This window comes from Pyxicephalus adspersus, chromosome 3 (genome assembly GCF_032062135.1).
Source record: "Pyxicephalus adspersus chromosome 3, UCB_Pads_2.0, whole genome shotgun sequence".
Taxonomy (NCBI): Eukaryota; Metazoa; Chordata; class Amphibia; order Anura; family Pyxicephalidae; genus Pyxicephalus; species Pyxicephalus adspersus.
The window spans coordinates 40677775-40705595 of NC_092860.1; the positions used below are offsets into that span (position 1 = coordinate 40677775).

Consider the following 27821-nt stretch of genomic DNA (forward strand, 5'->3'; position numbering starts at 1 on the left):
GTGGATTTAAGCACCATCAAAATCAAATGGGCCTTTGATCCATGCTTTTCACATAATTGTTACAGCAAAAAAGTGAACTCCACAGATCATATCACTGGGCATAGTGGATGACTGTGACATGGAGTCAGGGACCTGATGTACTTAATCTTCAGCACTGTTGTCAGGGGTTTATCCATCAGGAGTGATTGTAGCTTTCAGATCTGAAGATGAGGTAGCCTATGGCTGGCTTCCAACCCTGATATTAATCCTGCAGTTGTGGTGGAGGCAACCTTGGGTAGTCTCCTGGGCGAGATCCCAGTTTTAAAGACCTTAAAGACTCTTCCTCCCTCCATTCAGTGGAGCGTGTCTGCCCCCCCCCCCCAAACATTTAGTGGAGCGCATTGTCTGTCCCCCCCAGACATTCAGTGGAGCGCGTTGTCGCCCCAAGACACCTGCCTACACTTACCCTCATACCACCTCAAAACAGTAAGAGTGCACCCCATCTCCTGTCTCTCCCCCTCTTGTACCCTCATAATATCCTGCAATAACAGCAGTACACAACACCTGTCCTCAGTTTTCCACATCCCCCCTGCAACAATACCAGTTCACCCCATCATCTGTTCCCCCCCCCCTCATCCAGCAATAATAGCAATGCATTCAATCACCTAACACCCCCTGAACCCCACATATGCCCTTGCAATGTCAGTGCCCCTATCACCTGTCTCCCTTATACCCGCCTACATAACTACCAGCGCGCCCTATAATAAGGGAATGACACCCCAGAATAAACCTGACAGCCTACAATATACAAATCGCACTGACACATTCCTGTTTTGCTGTGTGAGGAGACTGACCATCTATTTTGGCTGCCTCTCACAAGCAGTTTCCCGAACTTGAAGTTTGATCCGTGAAGCCCCGCCCACTTCCTGGTTTCTTGCTGCCGTCACTTCCGGGTGCTTGTGCTGGCTGGGAACTAGCCGCTACCTTTGTTTTATATGATGCTCTTCATTGAATGGAAGTCAGCGCCAATCAGAGTTTGCCTTATATCACTAGTTCCCTGGTGCGGGCTCTGTGCTCGGCTCAGCTATTGGCTGGATGTGACTATAAACAAAACACGGAAGTTGGGGACTCTGGTGTGCTTGGTGAGTGTGATTGATGGGTTATCTTATGGCATTGTATATATGATTAATACAGTTATATCATGAGAAAGCAAAACGCTGAAACGTGTTTATGTCACAGAGTCTGGTTTCTGGGACACTCTTTACAGTGTGGTATATAAAGCAAAGGACTTACCAACTCTGCTAGATGAAGATCAGGCTGCCAGTGGGTTAAAGCGGGTTAAACCCTGTATCCGTCTTTGGCCCAGTGTAGAGGAAGCGCCAGGCGCCAACATCTCTGTACTTCCAGGTTCTTCTTCCTGCATCACCCAATCTCGCACTGCGCAGGCGTGAGATCAGGTGACGTAGATTGGGAAAAAAGATTCCCGATCTCAATAAGCATGCGCAAAGGGAGCAGCCAAGAGCCTCCCGGGATGCATGACATGACATGAGGCTCCCATTGATTACTGCGGCAAACAAGACAGAACAGGGAGGTGCTGCACCCTTTTTTACACCCTTTTTTAGTTTTATCTTTTTTTTTAAAGTGTGTACCTAAGGCTAGGTACACACATCAGATGATTCTTGTTTGATTATTGCCTCGGGGCTGATATCAGATGATCGATTGAGAATATGACATGTTTACAGTGCTCGTCGGACGTCGTTCACAGATCTATCCTGACGGATTGACAAACCACCGCAATGCAAGTGAAGGGGAGAGAGCAAAAGGTGCTGCTCTGTCATTCCCCCCTCCCCATGGAGCAGAACGGTTTGTATGTACAACGCTCATTCATGCATTGAGCAGTCGTTTGTCGCTTGTCTTTCACAATCCTTTCCAATGACAAACGACTGCACAATGCATGAACAATAATCTAAAGTGTGTACGTGGCCTTACACCCTGGCTCCTGGTGGCTTTTTGTTTTTGCACATCATCCAATCAGTGAGGAGGACCACCATCTCCACAGAAGACCACTGTGGAGCCAGCGATGAAGATGTTGAAGCCCATCTTTGCAGCGATGACAGATCCTGGACATGTCATCCTTGCAGAGTGTCAGCACAAGGTAAATATATGCCATACATAATGAGTATGCTGTATTTTGTCCAGAGTCGCCAGGCCATACAAGAGGAACCTTGGTGTGGTGAGTGTACTTAAAAAGTTGTGAATGGGCAGGTAAGTTTATTTTATTGGAGAAGAAACAATGTGCCAGATTTATTACAGATCTCCAAAACTGGAAAAGATACACTTTTATCAGTGAACCTGGATGATCCAGCAAACCTGAATTGGATCTGGTACAGGGTTGAAAACATTTGCTAATAAATAGCAAATGACTTTGAAGAAATCCATTCCAAGTTTGCTGGATCACCCAGCTTCACTGGTGAAAGTATATCCTCTCCAGCCTTGGAGAGCTTTAGTAAATCGGGCCCATTGACTGTCCTTTTCAAATAATGAACTGCCTGTTTGCAATTTTTTGATTTTGAAGTTTGGTTCAGCTGTAACATACATGAAGTGGTCACACAAGGCAGTGTGAAACATGTAAATAAACACATACAATAAACAAAAAGCACGATTGACTGCTAAGTTTATTTCTTTCTGTGTGAATTATGAGCATCAAACCCAGAGATTATAATGCTAAGGAAGGGGCTGGGGGCTCGAACATTAGTTGATGCCCAACTAGGTAAAAGATCAATACTTGCTGATATGGATTGATTACCTGGCATAACCGCCATGTGCCCATTGACCATTGCTCATTGATTGATTACCTCTGCCCGCTCCAACAGGCTAAATCTAAAGGGGGGGCCCGCTGCTTTTTGCAATAACTGGCATAAGTGCTATGTTAATAGAAATGGCATAGTATATGACAGGAAGCATTGGATTTCATTGGCTGATGATTGTTAGGGATGGCTCTTTGCTGTCTTACATTAGCCTGTTGGAAAGGAGGGGCACTGGCACTCAAGCAGGAAAATACCTGGCCTTCCCAATCAATGTTCAATCCATCTATTAAACATTAATTAGGAATTTTTCTAGAATTAGGAGAATTTTTGTTTTGACACCTGTGCACTATTTGAGAGATTTTAGATACACTTTAATAGATGAATCACCCGGTATTAAGGATTGGATGATATCGAAGATATTAAAATTGACCTTTGAAATGCTGTAAATAAATTGATGAGATTTAGGCACTGGGTTTATATATATATTAAAATGTGTTACTAGAATAGAATGCATTTTTGTTTATTCTTTGTAATCTTTCAAGCTTCACTATCCTTTCTTCAGATTTGTTTCCATTAATGACTGTAATTCCTGGCTCCATGAATCCATTCTAGTTTCCCTAGCTGTGAGCTCTAATCAAATGGAGGCAGAGATTGGTTCTTGCCAGTATGACCTATTAATACACGCAGACATATCTTGCCGTACACATTTGAAGAAGTCATCCCTGTGACTGCAATTACTGGGGACTACCAACACAAACCAGTACAGAGACAGATCTGCTTTATGGAACTGAAGGGTTACCAAATGAACATTATTATTTGCCCATCATGGCACATTTTCCAAGTTTGCCTTGTTCCAGAGATGAGTGCTGTGCTCTCTCTGTTGTCAAGACTGACACCGCTAGCCTGTGGATGTCAGGAATGAGAATGTGCAAAAGGGTCCATAAACTTGGCCAATCTTCTCCCTCTTTCCAAATAACATGAGCCAGCATCAAGAACCTCACTCTTTTACTCTACATTCACTGAGCAGTTTATAAAATGCTTTAAAGAATCCATGGATTAGAGATGCTTGGATTGTTTCTATACATCCAGCTTTCCTCTACAGTTTATGATCAGCATAATATTATGGTATAATCAGGGATAGAAGAATCACCATTGCTGATCTGTTTCTGCATGTTCCAGTCATCGGCTATTATATTTTCCTATTAAGTGTCTGATCTGGTAAAGTATGTGAAGCATCAGAAACCTGAAATACATGTACATATATATATATATGTATAATAAACTATAAGAACATTTACTTCAGTAAACAGTGTTCAACCCAGATTTTTTTTAAGCCAGGTGGGAAGAAATTGTAGGCATTTGGCAGCCCCTTTATTGTGACCCAGCTGTTCAGTAACCATGCAAAAACAGCCCGGTGGTAACTAAAAAGTTCCGGGTGGTGTGCCCGGATAAAAGAGACTGGGTAGAACACTGATTTACCAGTGCCAATGCAGCTGTGCCACATTGTTCCCCCCATATGATAGTGGTTTGGTCCAGCTAATCATGACACCTACCCATTAAGGGTTCTATTTATAAACATTTATGCACAAGATTTATATAGATTTCATCCAAGATTAATAATATTTAATTTTTATTGATTTTTTAATAAATTGGATTCAATTTTATGTATAATTTATTAAAAAAACACTTAATAGACATCCATATGTGCATTGTGGGGAGTATCAGGTATCCTCCCTATATGAAATACTTGGCCAAAGTAGCAGAGGCACTGGAAATGTACCAGCTCCTTATGGTTCCTTTATTAGTGAGCTTATTATTTTGGCCAGCTTGGGAAAAATACAGGTTTGCTTTAGAAATTCAAGACCATACTGTTAAATATTTAACCAGGTTCTTTGTATAAAGCTTAGCTGCACTGGTCCCATACAGGTGATCATACTGGTAAGACACAAAGTATAGTAGTATATTTGTTTGAAATTTGCATGTTGTAAATTTGTATATTTGCAATAAATGTCTCAAGTAAATAAAGAGAACTTACTGTAAATATAGAGTTAAAATTGGAGGATGACCATGCATGTTACAATCTGACTGTACAACCTCCTTGAATCTCTCCTTGAATATCTCTCTGCCATTGACCAGGTCTGGGGTGTGGCAAAGGGAGCAAAAGTTTGATAGGTTGAAGGTGATAAGGTTTTTATCAGAAAGGGAAAATGGTGAGTTGTCCAGGAGGGTGAGGTTGGAGAGTTTTGAAAATACAAGGTCTAAAGTGTGTCCGGCTATGTGTGTGGGGCCATTGATGTTCTGTGTGAGTTCAAATGAGGAGGTAATGGAGAGCAGTTTGGCTGAGGAAGGTGATTGGGCTCATCCACTGCAACAATAAACTCACCGAGGATGAGGGTGGGCAGGTCATGTGAAAGAAAGTGTGGGAACCAAGAGGAAAAGTTATCCAAAAATTGTGATAGTAGGCCGGGGGGGCAGTAGACAACAGCAACAATGAGGGGTAAGGGGCTGACTAGACAGACAGAGTGGACTTTAAAAGAGGTGAAAAGAATTAGAGAAGGTGAGAGAATGAGACTCACACCACCCCCTACTTTGTTGTAAGGTCTAGGGGTATGTGTAAAGTGCGGGCCTCCAAGTTTCAGTGAGAGCCAGGAAGTTAAGAGACTTAAGCTGCGTACACACCTGCAATTTTTCTCGTTGGAAAGGATCTTTCACGATCCTTTCCAACGAGAAAAGACTGCAAGATGCATGAACGATGCTGTACATACAGCACCGTTCATGCTCTATGGAGAGGGGAGGGGGAGAGCGACGGAGCGGCACCCTGCTGCGCGCTCTCCCCTTCCCTTTCATTACGATCGGTCGTCGTCCATCGTCCATGGATCCGCCAGGACGGTCGTCGGACGATGGACGACGACCGACTGTACACACGGCAGATTTTCGCCCGATAATTGGCCGATACCGATTATCGGGCGAGAAAAATTTGCCGTGTGTACGCAGCTTTAGAAAGGAGAAGGTTGTGTATGGAGGTTAATGTATTGCCAACAGATCTGGCATTCCATAGACTGCCAGAGAAAGGGGGTAAGAACTTATGGGTAGGGTGAATGGGCATGAGGTTAGGAGATGGGAGTGTCTTGCTGAGAGTATATGGAAGTGTGAGGCTGTGTGGGGGACCAGGGTTGGGTGCTATGTCACCAGAAAACAGCAGTAGAGAAAAAAGGTGCAGGAGCACAGATAGAGAAATGAGAAGAGTTAGGTAGCAGGGAGACAATGAGTTATCTGACTGGGGAGGAGAGGGAGTAGTGCCAGAAAAGAGAGTGCAGGGTGAATAATACATTTTAACAGATAATTGCAAACCCTACATTCTTTATCTCATTTCTGCTTTTGTCTGTTTAAACTTAGCTGTGGCCACTTCTGTCCACATACCTTTTTTCCAGCAGTAGCTGTATAGCAATCCTTAGGATGGGCTTCCTGGTGATAACAGGAGACTATGCCTGACTAAAATGTGTTGAAATGGCTGATTCCAGTGACTTTTGAAAGCCTATGTAACAGTGATGATGCACAATCAAAACACAGGCTAAGAAATTGTTGTCACCCTATAGCAGGATCACAAAGTATTATTTTATGAGAGCTGCATTAAAAAAAAAAAAAGATCACCACCCGGCACTTTTCAGTAACCACCCGGCTGTTTTTGGGTGGTTATTGAAGAGTTGGGTCACAAAAAAAGGGCTGCCACCCGCCTACAATTTCTTCCAACCTGGCTCCAAAAAAAAATTCTGGGTTGAGCACTGAAGACCTTTGAAAGTTTCATGTTAACTAAGTAAATTCTCAAAATACAAAAAGTCACCAGAAGGTTCATGTTTTAGAAAGAAAAGCCATGCAAAAAAAAACATTTCCCCTTCTCCTGGTTTCTTTTTGTCTTTCTGCATGCAGTGTAGAGCCCAGCAAGCCTTAAAAGTTGGCAACAATTTACCTCCTATAAAAGCACTGAAATTACATCATCTTGGAGAGCTAATGGCCAAAAGGCACTACTATAGACCCAGAAGCCTCAGCAGCAAAGATGGCTGCTTCAGGGGTAACTGAACCTGTCCTCAGTCTGTGGTCTGTAGATAAAGGTAATTGCTCACCATATTCATTCTCGATTATAGGATTCACCAATATGGCTTTAGTTTTAAAACTGCTTTAAAACTGCTGTGAGATTGTAGTGGTTGGGTTTTTTATATGCTTTAACCATCATAGACATATTTATACATTTCAGAAATGTTTTAATGCCTAACACAGAGTGGTCTTAGCTCTGCATCCTGCATTGTGACTGCATTTCTTTTGTTGTTTTCTGAGTACTCTTATGTAATATATTTTCCAGTAAAGTGCTGTACAAATAACTTCAAAAAATGTTTTTTGTGCTTGACACTTCCATCTGACATTTTCAGCGAGGTCATCATCACCTACAATTTAGTACGCCAAAAGCTTTTTTATAAATTCTTTTTATAGAGAAAGCATGTACTTATTACACATTTTTTCAGAGTGAGACTTGTTTTCAGGGAAAAGTTGTAAAGCTGTGTGCAAAGCTATTCCAGGAAGGCAGATAGAAAGGACAAATGTTACAGAACAGTCAGAAGTCCTATGCCTCATACACATGTTAGATTTTTGTTGCTCAAGCTGATTGTTGACAATCTTGCACATCCATCAATCCCCATGGAACAGAACATGGACAGAAATGATCAGTACATTTTTATGTAATAAAGCAGATGTATTAACTGCAAGCTCTACAATTTGCCATATCTTACATTTATTCATTACAACATCTCTCCCCTCTCTTTCACCTTGTTTCCTGGCTTCATAACTTAACTCCAAAAAGGGCTCCATTTATAAAGCAGTGGTATGGCCATATTGTGGATGGCCATTGGAATTGTGCACCACAGCAGTCCAAGGACTATAAAGAAATTTAGTATCAGCTGGGTTCTGGGACAAATAAGCTCCCATGCACAGGAAAGTTATGTCATGCCAAAAGATGGCTACAGATTTTGAACCTGATAAAGACCACTAAAAAGATGCTGGGTTATGCAAGAGAGTTTGTGAACCTTGCATTAAGGGGAGGTTAATTTAGTGCCATTTTGGATCAATTCAGTGGCACACTGCAAGCTCCACATCACTGCTACATTTTTAAATGTGACTTAAAATTTAGGGATGGTGTAGATTATTGCTGTGTTACCGGTTTCTGCTTTCCTTTTTAAATTGGCTCTCAACTGCCCTCCCCTTGTCTAATTAGAGAGGCAGTGAGACTTATTGGACAGTGGAATGGGACTTGATAGGGGTTTAAGTCACACCGAATCAGGCTTCAGCAACAAAGTGAATCTAAATCAGGGTGCAAAGTTATTGTTTAGTAAAATAAAAGTACAGGTTAACTTTATGCATACCAGTCTAAGCTTACTTTGAGAAAAAACAATAGAATTGTTCTTACACTGGAATGGTTGGGCATAATGGTAGTTGACTTTTGTGTATTTTTTTTCAGTACGTTAATTAAACAAGTTTGTTTTTTACCATTGCAGGAATTAGGTTGCCCTTCACTGAGATGTAAAGATGTCAGCTCTTTGTCCTCCACCTTCTCCGGCAGTAGCTAAGACCTTGATAAATATAAATGGCTATTCACCTCTATTGGCTGCGACTTTTGCTTACTGGGATAACATCCTAGGCCCGAGAGTACGACATATCTGGGCTCCAAAGACTGATGAGGAGGTGCTCAGCGATGGAGAGATTACATTCCTGGCAAATCACACTCTAAACGGCGAGATCCTGAGGAATGCAGAGAGCGGGGCTATTGACGTCAAGTTTTTTGTACTTTCGGAGAAAGGAGTGATCATTGTTTCACTTATCTTTGATGGGAACTGGAATGGGGATCGGAGCACATACGGCCTTTCTGTAATACTGCCACAGACTGAGCTGAGCTTCTACTTGCCTCTACATAGAGTCTGTGTGGCTCGCCTCACACACATTATCAGAAAAGGAAGGATATGGATGCACAAGGTATGGCATTTTTTTACCATTACATTTTTATGTGCTCTTTAAAGCAGCGGTCACCAACTGGTGGTCCTAGGACCACTGATGGTATGTGAGAAAATTTTGGTGGTCCAGGGCTTTGTCCAGTGTGCTCCCCGCAGGGTCAGGAGAAGGACCCCGCTTGGGGGCTGCACTGGCCAGAGCCGAGGACCATGTCTCTTGTATGGATTGTAGGCTCAGGGCTTAGACCTGCAATGGGAGACATGGCTCAAAAGTCAGTAAATTTAGTTGTCCGTGAGGTCCTAAAAGTTGGCGACCATTGCTTTTAAGTACTAGGCTGTTATTCATAATTCACAATGTGTAGGTTAAGGTACGCAACTGCACTAAAACACGGTCTTTAATCTAAGAGATTAGAGAGAGGATTATGGAAGCTGTGTCCAGTGTAATGTCTTATTCTGATGAGATTTGCAATTCTCAACTTTTCCAGGAGGCACAGGTGAGGATGACTGATATCCCTGGCACCTAGGTGGGAACTAATAGGATGTGTACCCCTTCTAGTATAAGGGTTACCATTTACAGTTGGATGAAATAAGATACTCCTTTTATTAAGTTTGCTATTGCTGTTTTTGGAGAGATTACTTATTACTTCTTGTCCCAAATTCAACAATATAGACACAGAAAGCTGTAAACACCTGGCAGAGGCTGTACTACTTACCTGCTCATCATAAATGTTTTGGCAGAATTTAGGCTCTAATCATTTAATCACCTCAAACCTGTCAGTTACTGGGAACACATTTTATTACCCCTGACAATAATATATTGTAACAAAGTCACAGAAAAGGGAAAGAATGTAGAAAGTTTATAGTTTGTGATAGTTTGTGATTACAAGCAAATCACAATGATGGCAATAATGAAATGCTCTGGGATTAAATTACTTGCTGCCTGTTCATTCTGTGTTTTTCTCAGAACAGATCAACAAAATGCTGTATAGAATTCTCCATAAAATTGACTTTCTTCTGCCAGGTTTCCTGTAAACTTTTCAATCCTGGCTATACAACACAACCTAAAATGATGTAGTTAGCATGTTTACTATTTAAAATTCACATTGCCAGTATCTATTATCATTTCTAAAAATGTTTCCGCAATATACCATGCTTATTGTAAACCTATTTCTTTACAACATCTTCCACAAACTTTTATCTATATCCAGGAATAGCATTACAAAATCTTTTCCAGAAATTGACTTGTATTTTATAGCCCTTCAATATTATTGTTGTCAGCAGAGGAGCCTTCAGTTTATTCATGGCCGGACATGCATGGTAAATTCTGGAAAGGTTATAGGAAGCAATTATAATTTATTGATATTTGGTATATTGTAATGCTTGTGTTGTCTTGGCTTTTGAAATAGAAAATAAATTATATATTTTATTTAGCTTTGCAAAGGGCATATGGTTTTGGCCTGCAACAAAAAAATGCTGCCAGTGTTAAGCCAAAGATTTGTGGTATTTTTGTGCAATAGGGTCCATTTTCTCTTTGTCGTTCCTGGTCATCATACTTTCTTCTCCCAGTGTTTTAACCAGTTCTCATTTTTAACTTCCACTCCCTCACTGCCATGACCAGCTTTTAATCTGCTCTTTTGTGCCCCAAACCCCATCCAGTTGTCTTATCAATCCACACCTACCCCCCATTTCTAATGTCCAAGTTCAGCCAACCTACTGCCTGTCCTTTTTTTTCCCTCTTGTGGTCCATGTTTAGCTTTGGCGTTGCCCTTCTCTCAGTGGTCTATTGTTCATTTACAAATATTTGCAAATATAAAAAAAAGTAGTATCTAGTGTAACGGCATTAAGTAGGCATTGGCAAACGTACAGATTTTATGGTTATATAGCAGGTACTATTCTCAATTCACCCACTAGGTGGTGCTGAGTCAAGTTCAATTCACAACAAATTACACTTTTATTTATTGTGATTGAAAACTAAGCACCATCTAGTGGACAGACTGAAAATACCAGCTAGTATAAAACCAATCTGTATCTGTGTTTGCCTACCTAATATCTTTTAATTTTTTTACAAAGCATTCTTCAATCGCTATTTAACATTTTTCTTCTTTTTTAATTGGCTGATGAGTGGAATTTATTTTCAAATACTTTCTAGTTAATATATATAGTCAATATATGACTATAACTAGAAATAGTTATAGTCAATATAATGTAACTAGATATAGTTATAGTCAATATAATGTATACATTATGTTAGCTGTCCTTGTATATCATACTAAATTGTTTTTGTTATCACATTAGCAGTTAAGTGCCATAGATGTTAGGACTGAACATGCATGCTCAACCAATTCACATGAACATGCTGCTCACTAGCTATGTTCTGACCACCATTTTATGTCTGTGTGATCATATTATCTCTATACAATGTTTATTTCTTATATAGATCACCTATGGGGGATTGAGTTTTACCCAAAAAGCCGGGGTCTTAAAGTGTTTTGTAGTAGAGTGAAAAAGCTGTGATGGTCACCCCTGGACACACTGAGCCTAATTTATGAAAGCTCTCCAAGGCTGGAGAGGATTCACTTTCATCAGTTAAGCTGTGTGATCCAGCACACCTGAAATGGATTTCTTAAAAGTAATTTGCTATTTTTTAGCAAATGTTTTCAATCCTGGACCAGACCCATTCCAGGTTTGCTGGATCATCCATTTTCACTGATGAAAATGTATCTCTCAAATCTTTGGAGAGCTTTCATAAACCAGGCCCATAGAGTTCCATTATTTGCCGCTGTACATCAAAACAAACTCTTAATTTTACAGTTTAATTTTTGTGTCATGTTAAAAAAATGTAAACAATAATTCAAGTTGTCTCTGCTTTGTTTTCCCCAGGGTCAAAGTATAATTCCCATGCTGACTGGAGAAGTTATACCTATAATGGAGCTTCTGTCATCTATGAAGTCACACGGTGTTCCTGAAGACATAGATGTAAGCTTTTAAATCAGACTGAAGAGCATATCTCCAGATGTCTGGCAGTACAATGTTTGATGTATTTCGGTGTCACCACGCTCATATATCTGCTGGGGTTAGATTTAGAAATGTGGCTCTCTGCCGCCCTCTGCTTTGTCTGCTAAATGGCTTTAAATGCAGCAACATTTACAAGGCACCTGTGATATATATTGTACAGATATGATCACAAAGAGAAAAACGGTTTTCTGATTACCTTTTCCAGTAAAATGATTACATGCATGATTTATTATACTCCCCTGTCATTTAGATGTTTTACATGATGAGACTTATGGGAAACAAATTAAAGCCAATTACATACTACAAATATTTTAAAATAATAAAAAGTTAAATGATTGTGTATATGAACATTGCATTTCATACTCTTGTATTACCAGATACAACAACACCCAAATACAGTAAATGAATTCCTATATACAAATAGGCAGTGTGTGATTCCATTTGCAAGAATCCCATTTAGTTGGATTGCAATTTATTTTGACTAGTTATCACAGATTAGGAACATTGTATTTACTGTATAAGTATACAGATAATATTGACCACACCAAGAAAATGATGCATTTAGCTTGTTGATAAAACCTGTGCATTCAGCCCAATTTCAGGCAGAGCAAAAATAATTAAAATTGACATACACTTATAAAGTAACTATTGCTTATTATGTCTGGCAAATGGGCTATCACACACAATGGGACCTAGTTATCAAATAGAGGAAGTCAAAGAAATGTTTTCTTCTCCACTTTTTAGACATCAAATCACCACTTTTATTATTTCATATTGTCCAAAGTAGGTGATCTGGCTTCTAAAAGTAGAAAGCAGAGGTACCCTAATACTTCTTAAATGGCTATAGTGTATTTTCTTTCCTTACAGTCCATCTCTGGGAGACACCACAACCCTGTCTAGCAAAGCAAGAGGCATAATTTGAATAACACAAATAACTAACACAGATCTTGTTCACCCCCTATCCTGCTACTGGGCAGTGATGAAGCACATGGCTTGCCTCACCTATTTTTTTGCTCTGCACTATTGCGCAAATGATTAGCTTTTGGTACTACCCCTCCCTCTTCCAGACTTAGCGTGTGCTATTGGGGACCAAAAGAGGCTAGTTTCAAGTCAGATTCAGGTACCTAAAATAAAAAAAAATATTATAATGGATTAATAAATACTGACCTGCAATATATATGTCTTCTATATCTGCCTGGTATTGTGCCCTAACTACCACAGCATGGCATATAACAATGGTGACCAAGAGGAATCTATGCAGGATACAGAACCATTTTCCATTCCATCCAAACCAGAATATTGGGCCTGATTTTTTAAAACTCTCCAAGGCTGGAGAGGATACACTTTTATTAGTGAAGCTGGGTGATCCAGCAAACCTGGAATGGATCTGATCCATTATTAAAATCATTTGCTAACAAAGAGCAAATGACTCTTAGGAAATCCATTCCATTCCCAACATCACTGATGAATGTGTATCCTCTCCAGCCTTCTCCATGTCTTTTAGTATTGTGTGTAATATCAGACAAATGTGAATGTACCGGTCTCTGCTGTGGAGAGTAGGCATAGTTTTCAATGTGTTTGTATATGGTTGCATTCCAAGTGTGTATTGCTGTGAGAAAATTAACATTTTTTTAAGTTAAAGTCACCTCTCATTATTTGCTACATTCTATTTTCCAGATTGCTACAACTGTCCTTAATGATGATGACATAGGTGACAGCTGCCATGAAGGATTTCTCAGCAAGTAATAATACATATATTTTTGTTTGATAAATGTTACTGAAAAAGGCTTCTAATTCAACAAATAAGAAAGTATAACTGTTGATCCGTTCAGATTTTTTATTTATTTGAAGGTTAAATTATGACACTAAAGCTTAATTGTAGGACAAATCCAACACCTTTTCTTTTAGCTTCAAAAGATAAACCCCAATCAGTCTTGAAACTGGCAGTAAGAACGGTGTTCAATATATATTTTTTCTAAGAATTGTTTTGAAATCTCAATATATTGATCGACGAATACAAATTCTGCTATCAGTCTCTAGATTTACCTTTCTTTCCAGTAGCCCCTTCTCCCTAATTTGCTCAATCAGTTTGGCGTAATTCAGAGCATACACAGGGATAAGGACTTGCCCCTATGTAAGAGATCTGGGCCAATCAACATGCACAAGCACTGTCACATGACAAAAAGAAGAGGGCTTCTCATGCTTTGACATATACAGGTATTATTATTGCTTCAAGCATTTCAGTGGAACAGTAGGGGAGTAAAGAATAGGTGAGAATGAAATGCTAGAGAGAGGTTGAAGTGCACCTGTAGTTGTTAATCATTCAGACATTGCATTGTTGAACTGAAAGCAAAATACTTTCATTTGTCTACTTTCTGGAGTATAAGGTAGTGTTGTTATTGCTATAAAAAATGTAGGAGGTGATAACATATGCTGTCCGCTGTCAATGCAACAGAAAGTAAACAAATATTGTTTTGGGCAGTGTTCAACCCAGAAATTATTTTAAGCTAGGTGCGAAGAAATTGTATGTGGGTGGCAGCCCCTGTATTGTGACCCAAAAAGTGCCAGGTGGTGTGCCCAGCTAAAAGGGGCTGGGGAGAACACTGTTGGCTAAACAGGGAATGAGAGAAAATAATCTTCCAATGTGGACCAATTTACTAGTAACAGCTGTAAAAGGTAGCATTTGCCTTTACTCCATGCTATTCCCGCAGAACACAGACAGCAATTACAAAGCACAAATTTTAAAGTTTTTCTACTCCATGCAAAACATTTCACTGGACTTCTTCCTTGATGTGAAGACCTTTGGACACCCTAAAATTACTTTCCCTTGCTCCTCTGCTGCCCTTTCTTTTGTGGCTGCTGCTGAGTGGTGCTTTCAAGATAGTAGATCATCTGATCTTCACCTATCAACCAGCCGTATAGCCAGTTATTAAGCCTGAGTGGTAAAGGGAAGATATTACTGTTCTAAGTTCTGACATTGGGTATTTTGGTGCTAGCTGTTATGGAGGAAATAACAGTAGAGGAGTGCTAGAGAGTTGTGTAAAGGATCAGGGCTTTACACAGCCCTTTTAATATGCCCTGTGTTGGAAAGTTGACAAGGTCCATTTAAAATCATTATGGTTGGAAGAATAATGTATAGCATCTTTTCTACCCTCTTCCTTCACTGCATTGTTTGCTTTTGCATATAGATAGAATAGATATAGATAGAATGCGAATAGATTGTTCTGTATGTTTAGCAGTGTTCTTCCCAGCCCCAGCACTTCTCAATTTGCTAAGTTCCCAAAGTTTCTTTGAGGGTCATCTTTATACTCATAAAGCTTGCTCAGCTTGGATAACCATGCCATATTTCATGTGCTTTGTGAATCTTGCCCTATATGCTTTGTTTTACACTGTCTCTGTGTAGGTTACTATTATGGTAGAGGCAGGGGTTTGCTTCCTCATATCAGAGCTCTAGGACGGAGAACAATAAGCAAACAATACTGACCTCAACCGACTTCACTCCAGACCCTTAGAGTGTGGCAATCGTAAGCAGCAATGGCTTAGATCTCCCACTACAGATATACAACCTAGGCACACTCCACAACCAAGGAAGTCAACTGCTGTTTTTATTAGGAATTCAAAGGGGTACACACTGGCCTGCTTAGTCAATCAACATTTTTAGACATTTCCAGAACATAGCAGATCCTTACTTTTTCAGTTCAGGTTCATGTTCCTATTGATGTATTTTTTGTGTTCTTTCCTTAACAGTGCCATCAGCTCACATTTGCAAACATGTGGCTGCTCTGTGGTGGTGGGTAGCAGCGCAGAAAAAGTGAATAAGGTAAGTTCCCTTATTTTAGATATATTCTAGTGTAAGGGATGTTGAAAATATGATGGATGATTGTGCTGTTGATTATTTCAAGTACTAAATATCTATGTGTCTAATTGTTTGTGAATAATGGAAAACTGTCTTCTCTGTTGTGTTCATTTTACTTAAAGCTTAACCCATTTTTGCTCAACTAAACAATGAGCTGGTTACAAAACAGTTATAAGACAGCAGTCACGTCCTGTGCTAGACCTGCAAGTCTTATATCTTTTTCACTGGAGATATTGAGAGTTGTTGTACAAGTGTCTACGCCCATGTCTGGGTGATTTAGACACTTTCAGTTGGCTGGCAATAGATCAGTTCCTTTGAGGTTCCAGAAGTGTGCAGTGTAATGATGAGCAACACAGACAGCATACTTGGCTAAGCAAAAAAAGAAATAAAAAAAATAAAAAATCTAAAAAGATATATTTAGAGTTTGGGCTCATGAAGGGATTGGAGTAAGGGTTGTTATGCCATACACTTGTCTTGTAAAAAATATGGGATCTTCTTTTGCTCACCTTGTAAATAGGTAGAAGAAGGAATTTTAGAAGTTCCTATTAGCATGACATACCAGGTCAGTGACCGTCAGTGTTCCAAATTTTAAAACTAGAGGGCTAGCATGTTAGCCAGGCAGCTGGTAATATTAGCCTCATATAGGGTCATACATTAGCTTTACAACCCAAAAATATCTTCCTCTTGCTGCTGTTTCCATCTTTTTGTGTGTCCGACACTTTTGTGTTGATGTCAGGTAAAGTAGTATTACTTAGCCAGTATTCACTACCCTATCCCTATATTTATGAAATGTGTTGATAATATTTTAGTGATGGGCAACAGTTATTTTATATATGTAAAGTAGTGCAACAGTTGCACTACATATATATATAAAATATAATATATATAATATGTATAAAATAAATGAATATTTATGAAGTATTTTCTAAATATATATATTATAGTCAATGTGTCTCATTTCTCATCTCCTATTGTGAAGAGGGGGTTCTTTCAAAGTAGGGCAATATAATTTTGTCATTATGATCACTGCTGTTTGCTGGCTTATTCATACAGGAACTGTTGTCAGCACACTTGCTACACCGAATGGCACCCTGCTGTCACACTGAATACTGTCATATGGAGACCCACAAAATATACTTGCAGTGCTCCCTGTATAATCTGTGAAAGCTGTGGGAAGCCTGAAGCAGGCACCTCTTCTGCTATAACAGCCTGTGTTTCTTTTATCTTTTTTTTCTCTGCTTCCAACTTTCTTAAGTGTTTGCCATGTGCCTAAAGATTAAAGCTACGCACACATGTCAAAATTGGTTCTCGCCCAATATTCGGCCCACGGCCGATCTTGGCTGAGAATCTGGCGTGTGTACAGCGCCTGCTGTCCTAGCGGATCCACGGACGATGGACAATGAACGCTCCTAATGCAAGGGAAGGGGTAGAGCGCGCAGCAGGGTGCCACTCCGCCGTTCTCCCCCTCCCCTCTCTGTAGAGCAGAATGGTGATTTATGTATAGCACTCGTTCATGCATCGTGCAGTCCTTAGTCGTTGCAAAGGATCATGAAAGATCCTTTCCAAGGACAATAATTGCACGTGTGTATGCAGCATTAGGAACTTGTTCATTTAATCTTTATAGATGAAAATCAAATAGACAGTCTTACTTTTCGCCAAGATCATATATTCAGTGCCTATGTCTTCAGATGTGTCTGTCACTACACATTGGAAATGCATTTCTTTGAGAAAAGGCATGATTTTATTGTCTGTGTACCATATTTGGACATATAATGTAGCTTTATATTAACATTTTATATTAAGCCAACATTGCATGCATGAAAAATGCATGCTATTCTTTTTCATCATAGGTACAAAATATATAGATTAATTTTAAGGAATCTACAAAACCAGGATGTTAGACTAAGGGCACTAAGAAATACTTTTGCTATGTCTTATATCTTAAAGTGAGGAATAAACCACTTTGTTTTAGTATTTCATGATGGAAGTGAGACTTTTAGATGCCTACTGCATTAAAAGGGATCTTATGTGCTTCACATTGATTTACTGGAGAACATTATGATTCCTTTTGAACCACTTCACAAATAGTCTGTTGGGTTATACCTTCATGGCACTCCCCAAGCCATTCTTCATAAAAGCCAATTTTTCTATGTACTATATTGATTATCACAAAAAAGATGGAAACAGGTGAATTCAGTGTGGAATAAATGGCCCTAAAGTCTTAGTTTGGTTGGGTGCACAGTTGGCCCAAGGGCATAAAGGAAGCCTTTGCATTGCTTCACCCACTATCCAAAAGCAAAATGATGAATAAATTCCCTTTTTTGTGGATTTCCAAATGCTGTTTGTTTAAAGAAGCTTTATGTTTTGCAGGGATACCTTGAAGTAAAGAGATATGAACATCTTTGCTCAAACAAAAGAACATCTCTGCAACCTTACAGCATTAATGTCAAAAATAGTTTAATTGGAGTCAGGCAATGTATTGTTGTCGCTGTTGCTTGCTGTTGAAGCCGTCTGCTCTTTAATAGAAAATCGACATAATAGAGCAGAGCTGTTCTGTAGTAAGCACAAGTTCATGTAAATAACACATTTCTTGTGACAACATTGCTTGTAAAGTCGTATACCAGCAGCGCGGCACTTGATTTCTGCAAAACGCTCAGCTTATAAGAAACGATTTACAAGTGTTCTCACAAAAGAGTGATTTATTTGTCATAGCAATCAAAGCTACCCAAGCTGAGGTCTGCTAGACAGGCGAAATGACTCTTCTTGACAAGTGTGTTTTGGAAATAGTTCTAATAAATGATAGCAGTTTGGAGCAGCACCCATTCAAATAAATAGGGACATGACAGGCTAGATTTTGTTGTAAACTTCAATTACATGTTTGTTGTAGGTTTTTGTTTTACTGGCGCACTGTCTTTCGCTTCATATTCTGTGTACATTTCTCTTATAGAACTAATAAGACTAGATTGGATAATTTGTTTAGGTTGGTTTCACAGAATGCTATATTTTAGCAGTCACGGAATCCTTTGTTTTGTATGTACCTCCATATATTTGGCTGTCATGATGGCTGGAAGGTGTACTGAAGCAAAGCATTGATCAAATCACTCAATTCTGTCACTTATCCTTAAAAAAACTATTCCTCCACATGGACCAATTTTGGTAAACATGTCATTTATGTGACAATGTGTCACTAATAAAAGAAATCAATTATTTGCAACTATGTCATTCTGTCCTGTTAATACTTTGACGGAACACTTTTAAAATGGAAGTCTTCTTTTTTTAAGCCCATCCCTGGGGAAAATACCCATCCAAAAAACTTTTCTAAGTACTTTTTAACTACTAGTGATCCACCAGTGGTCCACTATGTTTGTAACCTCCTTTTGTTGCAACATAATTATATCACTGCAGAAATTGTTAGGACCCAGTTTTTCAAATATCCATAGGACCTAAAATATTAAATGCCACATAGTTGGGCAGCATGATAGCTTGGTGGATAGCACTCTTGCAGCACTAGGGTCCCGGGTTTTATCATCAGTCACTATCTGCATCAGGGTTGTGGCGTTTGAGTTTCCTCTGGGCAATCCAGTTTTCTCCTACATTCCAAAAGCATACAAAAAATAAATGGCCATAGTCTATGTTTGGACATTAGACTAGGGCCACGTACACATGTCATATGATACTCACCTCGGACAAAAATCTGACGTGTACAGCAGCTGTCATTGGTGGATCCATCCTGGCGGAAGACAGTTAACTGCAATGAAAGTTAAGGGAGGAGAACGCAGCAGAGTGCCGCTCACTCGTTCTCCCCTCTCCATAGAACAGAACGGCACAGTATGTACATTGCTCATTCATTCGCCTTCCGATCTTTGTCGTTGGTACCAATTGAGAAAGATAATTTCCAATGCCAAAAATCCAATGTGTGTACATAGATTAAAACCCTGGTAGGAGCATTAGGATTGTGAGCTTATCTGTAAGACTGTCAGTGACATAACTACGGACTGTAGAGGACTGTGTGACATGTCTGCATTATAAATACATTGTAATAATGGTAACAATTAGGATACAGTGGGAGAGGTTGGGCTTTGCTTTGTAAATGGCTTTCAGCTAAATTGGAATCTAATTTGACTCAAATAGCTTATCCAAATATGTAAATAGATGGGTGGTCTTGTATTGGATTGTAAATATTTTATCACATTCCTAAAATGACATTTTCTACAAGAACAAGTGCAATACAAATATGGGTGAAGTTGTAATGTTTCCATTTAAATTGGTTTTCATTTTTTTATTTAGAATTTATGTTTAGAGTTTACCTTTTCATGTTTCAGCTGAGCAGCAGGCAGTTGATGTTTGTTTAAACTGTAAAATCCTTTTTGAGGATTCCGGCTTCTTTTTTATAATAGTGCAGTAACTGGCATTGGGCTCATGATTAACATTCATGTCAAAACCGGACTTAAGTTGCAGTGCAGATCCCATCTGTAATATAGCCCACCTGCAGCTTTATTATTCTTTTTCCATTTTTTCCCCTTACCCTAATGAAGAGCCGTTATGTTTTGTTTAATAAATATTACATAAAAAAATGTTTTTGTAACGTTAGAGATATGCTTATATTTGATGCATTAAGTATTACCTTTCGGTTTTATTCTGTCTTACAGATGGTGAGGACGCTGTGCCTTTTTCTTTCTCCTGCAGAGCGCAAGTGCTCCAGGTTGTGCAGGTCTGAATCATCGTTCAAGTATGAATCTGGCTTGTTTGTGCAAGGCTTGCTGAAGGTCAGTACATAAAGGGCTAACTGTTTTAAAGGAGTATGATTTGTGCCCGTGTCATTCACTGATCTCTCGCTTCTGCTAGCTTTTTTATCTACTGATAGCTTAAAAGTTCAAATTTAAAGATACATTTTACACTGTGCTCCTGCTTTGCAGAAATGGTTTCCCTGATTTTTAGTAGGATGTCACGTCATTAATGTTTTTAGGGTTTGGAAGATCTCAGATTAGAATTAACTGTGGCTTTCTTTAGCAAATGTATTTCTTACTGGTTTATGTTGTTTCTAGGAAATTGCAGCTCAAATCTGCATCTAAACTTTCAGGGCTTTCCAAGTGTGGTGACCATAACAATGTGTTTATATCTCTATCCCTTTTTTATATCTCACCTATTGTGTCCCCAGAGAATTCAGAAGCCAGGGAGTGCTTTGATATTATAGGGTGGTCAGATGTAGAGACTGTAGAGTACCTTTCAGATGGCACAACTTTGCCAGTGCAGAGAGGAGAGAAGACCTCACCCTATATATTGGGGTATATGGAACCAGAGCACATTTCTAGCATATCAACAAGTAGTTTTCTGTATTTGAAGGATAGGAAAACAGTAAAATGTTTTTCAGGAATGTCAATTTTAATTATTTTTTGCCCACAATTTTTTTCTGATTGGACTACAATGTCATTTCAGGAGAGGGCAGACACAGGTCTTCCAGCCAACAGCTCTTAGACATAAATCGGTTAGGCAGGTTAGGAAATATTACCCAATGACTCTCATTCCTATGAAATTCATCATCAGACTCTGCCTGTACATGTCCCTTTTCTTGTGTACCATGGCATAAATTTTTTCTTTTGCAGAGGAGAATTTGCAATTTTAAAGAGTACCAATCTCAGATTGTGCTATCCCATTAGTCCCAAAGTACCATTGAAATCTAACAGGTTCTAATTCTTCCCCACTATATCAAAAACTACAAACAAACTATGTCAGGACATATTATTAATGAGAGGCAGAATCTATGGGAAATCTGAATTATTGACCAGCTCAATTTAAAAATGATTCAGCCTTGTCTTTTAATTAAATCTGTTCACAGATAAAGGACTTCAAACTGAGGGCTTATGATCATATTTCACTGACCTCCTTTCACCACCATTGTTAGGTTTTTTTAGGGTTTTCTTTTAGGTGAATGTGAATGTACACTTATATATTTTTTTTAGGATGCAACTGGAAGCTTCGTATTGCCCTTCCGCCAGGTGATGTACGCTCCCTATCCTGCTACACACATTGATGTGGATGTAAATACAGTTAAGCAAATGCCACCTTGCCACGAACATACCTACAACCAGAGGCGCTACATGAGAGCAGAGTTGGCGGCACTGTGGAAGGCCACATCAGATGAAGATATGATGGCAGATTCAGTCATCCACACAGATGAAAGTTTCACTCCTAACTTGTAAGTAGAGCTGGTGTTTCAAGTCAATTTTCCTATTAATAATCATCTTCCTCCAGAATTTCCTTTTAATAGACAGAGTTCCCGCTGTGAAAACTCATCTTGTCAAAAAGCTACATCTCTCTTGTTGTCTAGAATACATTAGCCGAGTGACAACTTAAGTGTATGAAAGCTAATTTGGACATCTTGTCAGACAAGGCTGGAAAATAGTATTAATAGAGGTATGAAAACTACAGTTAGCTGCTCCGTTGAGCAGATGAATGAATGGGTGCAGCAGGGTTGCTGGCGGGAAGCAAGTGTCTTGTGAAATGGTAATTTGATTAACCGCACAGAACATCCAATTCCTGTTCACGAAGGTTGTCACCTCTTCACCTTTGCATGGCTAGCGGCTGGGAAAGGGTTGGACGATTTAAGCACTCCTTTATTGCCTAAAGTAGGTAAATGTAGAACTGTTCAAGGATTGAGCCCAGCAGATACTTTAAAATTAGCAGCGCTTGGTTTCCAAGGAATGTTTCCTGTTTAGGCTTAAAGTCTAAAGCATTGACTGATTCGAACATTAGTTATATTGCACGATATGACTGATCATAAATGTAGGGCTATTCAAAAACCCTTTGCTGGAAAACATTTACAGCCACACTGTTCCATTTTCCGTGAAAAATAGAACATTATTTTATTTCCTTCATCATTCGTATGGCATTTTAAACAATATACAGATTTGTTGTCATGGTCTTGGCAAAAGTGCTGTTCTGAAGCAGGGCCGAATGCTTTATCCATTGATGGGCACCATATCTTTTTAACCACTAATTCTTTTTCTTTTTCTAGGAATATTTTTCAAGATATCCTACACAGAGACACATTTGTCAAAAACTTCTTAGAGCAGGTAATGCTCATAGGAAACCTTTTCTTGGAAAGAGGTGGAGAGACTTCTTTTTTTCTTTATAGCATCTGGGATTGTTGTGTGGCTTTGTTGTAGAATAAACTATAAAATTAAACCTGGGGTGGTGTTGCCTAAATTCGGGTGGGTTTGACAATAGACTCTATATGGAAAATAATGACCGAGCATTGTCATCCTATATTTAGTGCCTGAACAAGGACTATCACAGCAGGACCACCATACATTAATATAGGAATCTTTAACTATTAATATGTACATTTACAATTAGTTTTTGGTTTGTTTGGGTTCTGTGGTATATTTAAATACAAATATTCTGTGTGTTTTAATATGGGAATTCTGCCATTTAATTTCCTATGTATGCTTTTACTGCTTACTACTTCTGTACAAACCGCTAGCATATTTAAAAGTTCTTTATCTCAAAGTCTTTTTGTGGTATTAAAATTAATTTACCTGTTACATTGCCAAACTGAATGTTGTCATAAGCTTTCTTTAACAAAGTTAAAGTTAGTTAAATTCCATTGCATTTTGTTAAATCAACCACAAAAATCTGTACACTGTAAAAGAAGACTGTAAATACTTTTTGTTTCCTACTGGCTGCACCATCAAATGCCACTGTATTGAAGAGAAATTTTCTCTGAAGTCTGCTGGGAAACTGATGCTTCTGGGAATGTCCATCTCTTGGTTCCTTGTTGTGCTCAGTGGTATAGTTGATCTTCCGGTCCCCCACTGTGATCAGTGAATGCTCCTGTCGACCCCCTATTATTACTGTGATCAACATTCTCATTTGTGTCAGTTCTCAGCAGACTTTTCTTCACCAATAACGTTACATTCATGACCTGCATGGACCTCAGGAAAGATGAATATTTACTTTTACAGGGAACTGTTTTTCTGTAATTGAATTCTCTTGACAGAGTCATGTCATTCATCCATGCCTACATTTAGGTGTTTGGTCTGCTTTTCAGTCTGAATTCCTTTATTTATTAAGTGATAATGGTTCAGGGTCATTACCAAAATAACTCATTAGTCAAATGTCTTTGCCTGATATAGTAGGTAAAAAAACACATTTTTTATTTTCCAGGTATTTCATCTGAAACCAAACTTGTCTTTAAGAAGCACATTTCTGGCACAGTTTTTGCTGGTACTTCACAGAAAAGCTCTCACCCTAATCAAATACATTGAAGATGACACGTAAGTTTTTTAATGTGTGTATATTGTTACCATAATAATATTGGTAAAGACCAATTACTTTGACAGGTGACATCATCAACCAGTAATGAAGTGTGGGATAAGGTATGGTTGGGCACAACCTATGACTATGGAAAGTTGTTGTTTTTTCATTTTAATACCTCAATGTTCTAGGAGATGTTGAGCTTTTACAATCCAAACACAAGTCCAAGCTCTCAAAATTGAGGGCTAAAGTATGAAGCTGTATTTTTGTCTTACCGGTATATTAAAGATTCAGAATTTTTGTATGTTTTAACCACTGTGTCTGTACGCTGTTTCTCCTCTGTTTTTGTTCTATCAATAAAAAGTAATCATTTGAAGAATACAGGGAGAAGTAAAATACTAACCAGGGTAAAGCCGTTTTGTACCCAAGGTGAACAGCCCAAAGTGTGCCACCATTCCTTCCATAAATTGTGAACTACAATATCATCCTACTTGACATATAAATTAGAACATAGCTATAATTCACTTACCAGGGAAAAGTGGCTCCAAGCTCTGGTTGATCCTCTCTGGGTGGAAGAGTTTCTCTGGATGATATAGCTTTTGTGGTTACCTTTACTGGAATTACTTGTGAGCCTTTCTATTCAGCAAACTACCCTCTGTGTCTGTGTGTTTACATACAAGCATTTCACTGCAGCCAATGTATAGATGAGACTGTGGGGTGTAGGTTTAGATTAGAGGAAAGGTGTAGGTTAGTTCCTTTAGTGTAGACCAGGGGTCAGCAACCTTTACTATCAAAAGAGCCATTTTGCCTCCTCTTCCACTAAAGAAAAATAGTCTGGAGCCGCAAAACATAACACAGTTTATAAACTTTTAAAAGTTTTATTATTTTTTTAATTTTACCTGTTACAACAAGTGTGCATGTGTAGGCCTACTTTGAAATAAATTAAACACTGAACTATGCCCCTAGAAGCCTCCAGCTTCTAACGTATCATCCTGTTACATTAGAAGCTGGAGGCTTCTAACGTAACAGGGTAGATTTTTTTGATGGGCAGAGTTCTTTATGTTCTGACGATGCCTTAGCGATGAAATTTTAAGGAGTGTTAGCCACAGGTGTCCCTCATTTGCAGCTTTAATTTTGTTCACCTGTACCCCCCAATCTTGAGTAATTGGGGTTCAGGTGCTAGAAGCCTCCAGCAATGTGTAACAGGGTAGATTATTTTGATGGGCAGAGTTCTTTATTTTCTGACGATACCTTAGCGATTCAATTGTAGGTGGTGTTAGCCATAAGTGTCCCCCACTTGCACCTCTATTTTGGTCACCTGTACTGCCTCCCCCCCCCCCGTTCCAGAGAAATTGGGGTTCAGATGCTAGATGCTTCCAGCAATGTGTAACAGGGTAGATTTTTTTGATAGGCAGAGTTTTTATGAATTTTTAGGAGGTGTTAGCCACAGGTGTCCTGTACTTGCTTTTCAAATTTTTTTCACCTGTACCCCCGTTTCCAGATAAATTGGGGTTTAGGTGCTAGAAGCCTCCAACAATGTGTAACAGGGTAGGGGTTTTTTGATGGGTGGAGTTTTTAGGAGGTTAGCCACAGGTGTCCCCCACTTGCACCTCTAATTTTGTTCACCTGTACCCCCTTCCTGTTCCAGAGAAATTGGGGTTCAGGTGCCTCCAGCAATGTGTAACAGTAGATTTTTTTGATGGGCAGAGTTCTTTATGTTCTGATGATAGCCTAACAATTAAATTTTAGGGGGTGTTAGTCACAGGTGTCCCCCACTTGCACCTACATTTTTGGTTTTGTACATCTCCTCATTCCAGAGGAATTGGGGTTCAAAGGAGGGGGATGTCATTGTACACACCCATTTGTACACGCCCCGTGGTAGATTTATTTCACTGGTAGATTTTTTTCATTAGAACACCGGATAGGGAATCCCCCTCCTCCGCAGTGTCTTGGGAGGAAGGGGATCCCCCATCAGAGATCTCCCCGCGGCAGCCGAAGGGAGCCACAACAAGGAGGCTGAAGAGCCGCATGCGGCTCCGAAGCCGCAGGTTGCAGACCCCTGGTGTAGACCACTGTTTGTGCTGAGTACATGACTAGATTACTTTTTCCTGGTGAAGCAATTATTTCTATGAAATGAAGAGATGCTAACAGTGATCTTCTTCTGGTTAGGTTCTATTATTTTAGAGTACCTTGCATCATACAATGTTATGACAGCATTGATGTTTGTATGTTGACAGGTTGTGCAAAGACAAACAAAAAAAGAATAGGATAGTATATTGGAGATAATACTAAGACATCCTAAAAAATTCACTTAAAAAAATGCTTCCATGAGGTCTGGTATGAGAGACGTGCCACATCTTAAGGACAGGGTATACATGGTAGGTTTTAGAAGATACAGTAGAGGGTGTACAAAGAATACAGGTACAGCTGGAAGATTTGGCTGCAATGGTGTATGTAAGTCTGATGGGCTTCAGAAATATTGCTATGCCAAATTGTAAAATTAAAAAGATAATTAGATATGGGAATGTGGTGATTCACTGACCAGCAACCTGATACACATTCATGCTTATGTTTTTTATAAATATGCTTGGCAAAGGTTTTTACATAAACTCTCCAAAATGTATTTAATACTTGTGATCTTTTAAATTATTATGTGCATATATAATTGCTGTAAATGACATGTTACTTTTAAGTCCTGAAAGAAAATCTCCATGATTTATTTATAAAACACCTTTTGTGCATTGCTGGAAGCACAGATGTCTGAGGTCATTCACTTCTATTCTATTTTTTTTAAATCTGCATTCTGATGGGGTTCTCTTTTTTTTTTTTTTTTTTGTCTTTTAGACAAAAGGGGAAGAAAGTGTTCAAATCTCTTCGCAGCTTGAAAACCGACCTGGATCTGACAGCAGAGGGCGATCTCAACATAATTATGGCTTTAGCTGAAAAGATCAAACCAGGACTTCACTCTTTTATTTTTGGGAAACCTTTTCACACAAGTATGCAGGAGCGTGACGTGCTAATGACATTTTAACACTAAATCTCCGCTGGTACGGACTCTTGGGCTTGTGCAGTGTTCTGGGAAAGCTGGGGCCATTCTCACAAAATGGGGCTCGGTTTATACAGTTACGCTGCCAAATGGTTATATAGTATTATTAGTTGTGATTGTTAGTGTTTAAATCACAAGCTGTGATCTTTTTTTTTTTTTTTTTCTTTAACGCACACTTTAAAGATGACTAAACCTGTGAATAATGTATTTATTAAATATATACAGACTTGGCTACAAAGTTAAACTCCAGGCAAAAAATAAATGCAGCTGTGTACTACATCAATAAAAATATTTTTACCTAGGTATCAGCTCCTTGCAGCCCTTATAGCGCAGTGGTACCCAACCTTTTGGAGCTTGGAGACCACTAAATGCATGGACTCCGGACCGCTCATGTGGAGGGAGCCCTGTGTCAATCAAAAGGGAAGAAACTTCCCCCCAGAGTGACATCATAATGCCAGAACTCGCCCACTCTCCTATGGCAGGTCTGAGCCCTGAGCCTGCGATGTCTCCGGGAGACGTGGTCCACGGTTTTGGCCAGTGCACCCCCCCAAGCGGGGCCCTACCCCACATTCAATGGCTAGGGAAGAACAACACTTGAAAGTAATCAAAAACAATAAATCTCAGAACAGGATGGATAGAATCATTTGCTAGGTAAAATAACTCCCTTGAATATATTGTATACAAGTCTGTATTTAGCTGTTTAAAGGGTGTTCAGCTTTAATTGTGAAATAAGGACTGATTTGCAATATTTCCCATTACAAATGATATCTTTGCTAACTAAACAAATGGATGTAACTCTTACTTTGTGTAACTGTTTAACGGTCATGCAAATTTATGTGAAAATAAATAAATCAAGTGCTTATAAAGTG

At 39.2% G+C, this 27821-nt stretch overlaps 1 protein-coding gene across 1 annotated transcript; it reads left to right on the forward strand.

Moving 5' to 3' along the window:
• The first annotated feature begins 949 nt into the window (after positions 1–949).
• C9orf72 (C9orf72-SMCR8 complex subunit) lies at positions 950–27821 on the forward strand. Its single transcript, XM_072404314.1, has 10 exons — positions 950–1121; positions 8330–8804; positions 11660–11755; positions 13472–13536; positions 15542–15614; positions 20300–20416; positions 21611–21846; positions 22666–22723; positions 23817–23926; positions 26751–27821. The coding sequence occupies exons 2-10, from the start codon at positions 8361–8363 to the stop codon at positions 26935–26937; spliced, it is 1386 nt and encodes a 461-aa protein (XP_072260415.1). The 5' UTR covers positions 950–1121; positions 8330–8360; the 3' UTR covers positions 26938–27821.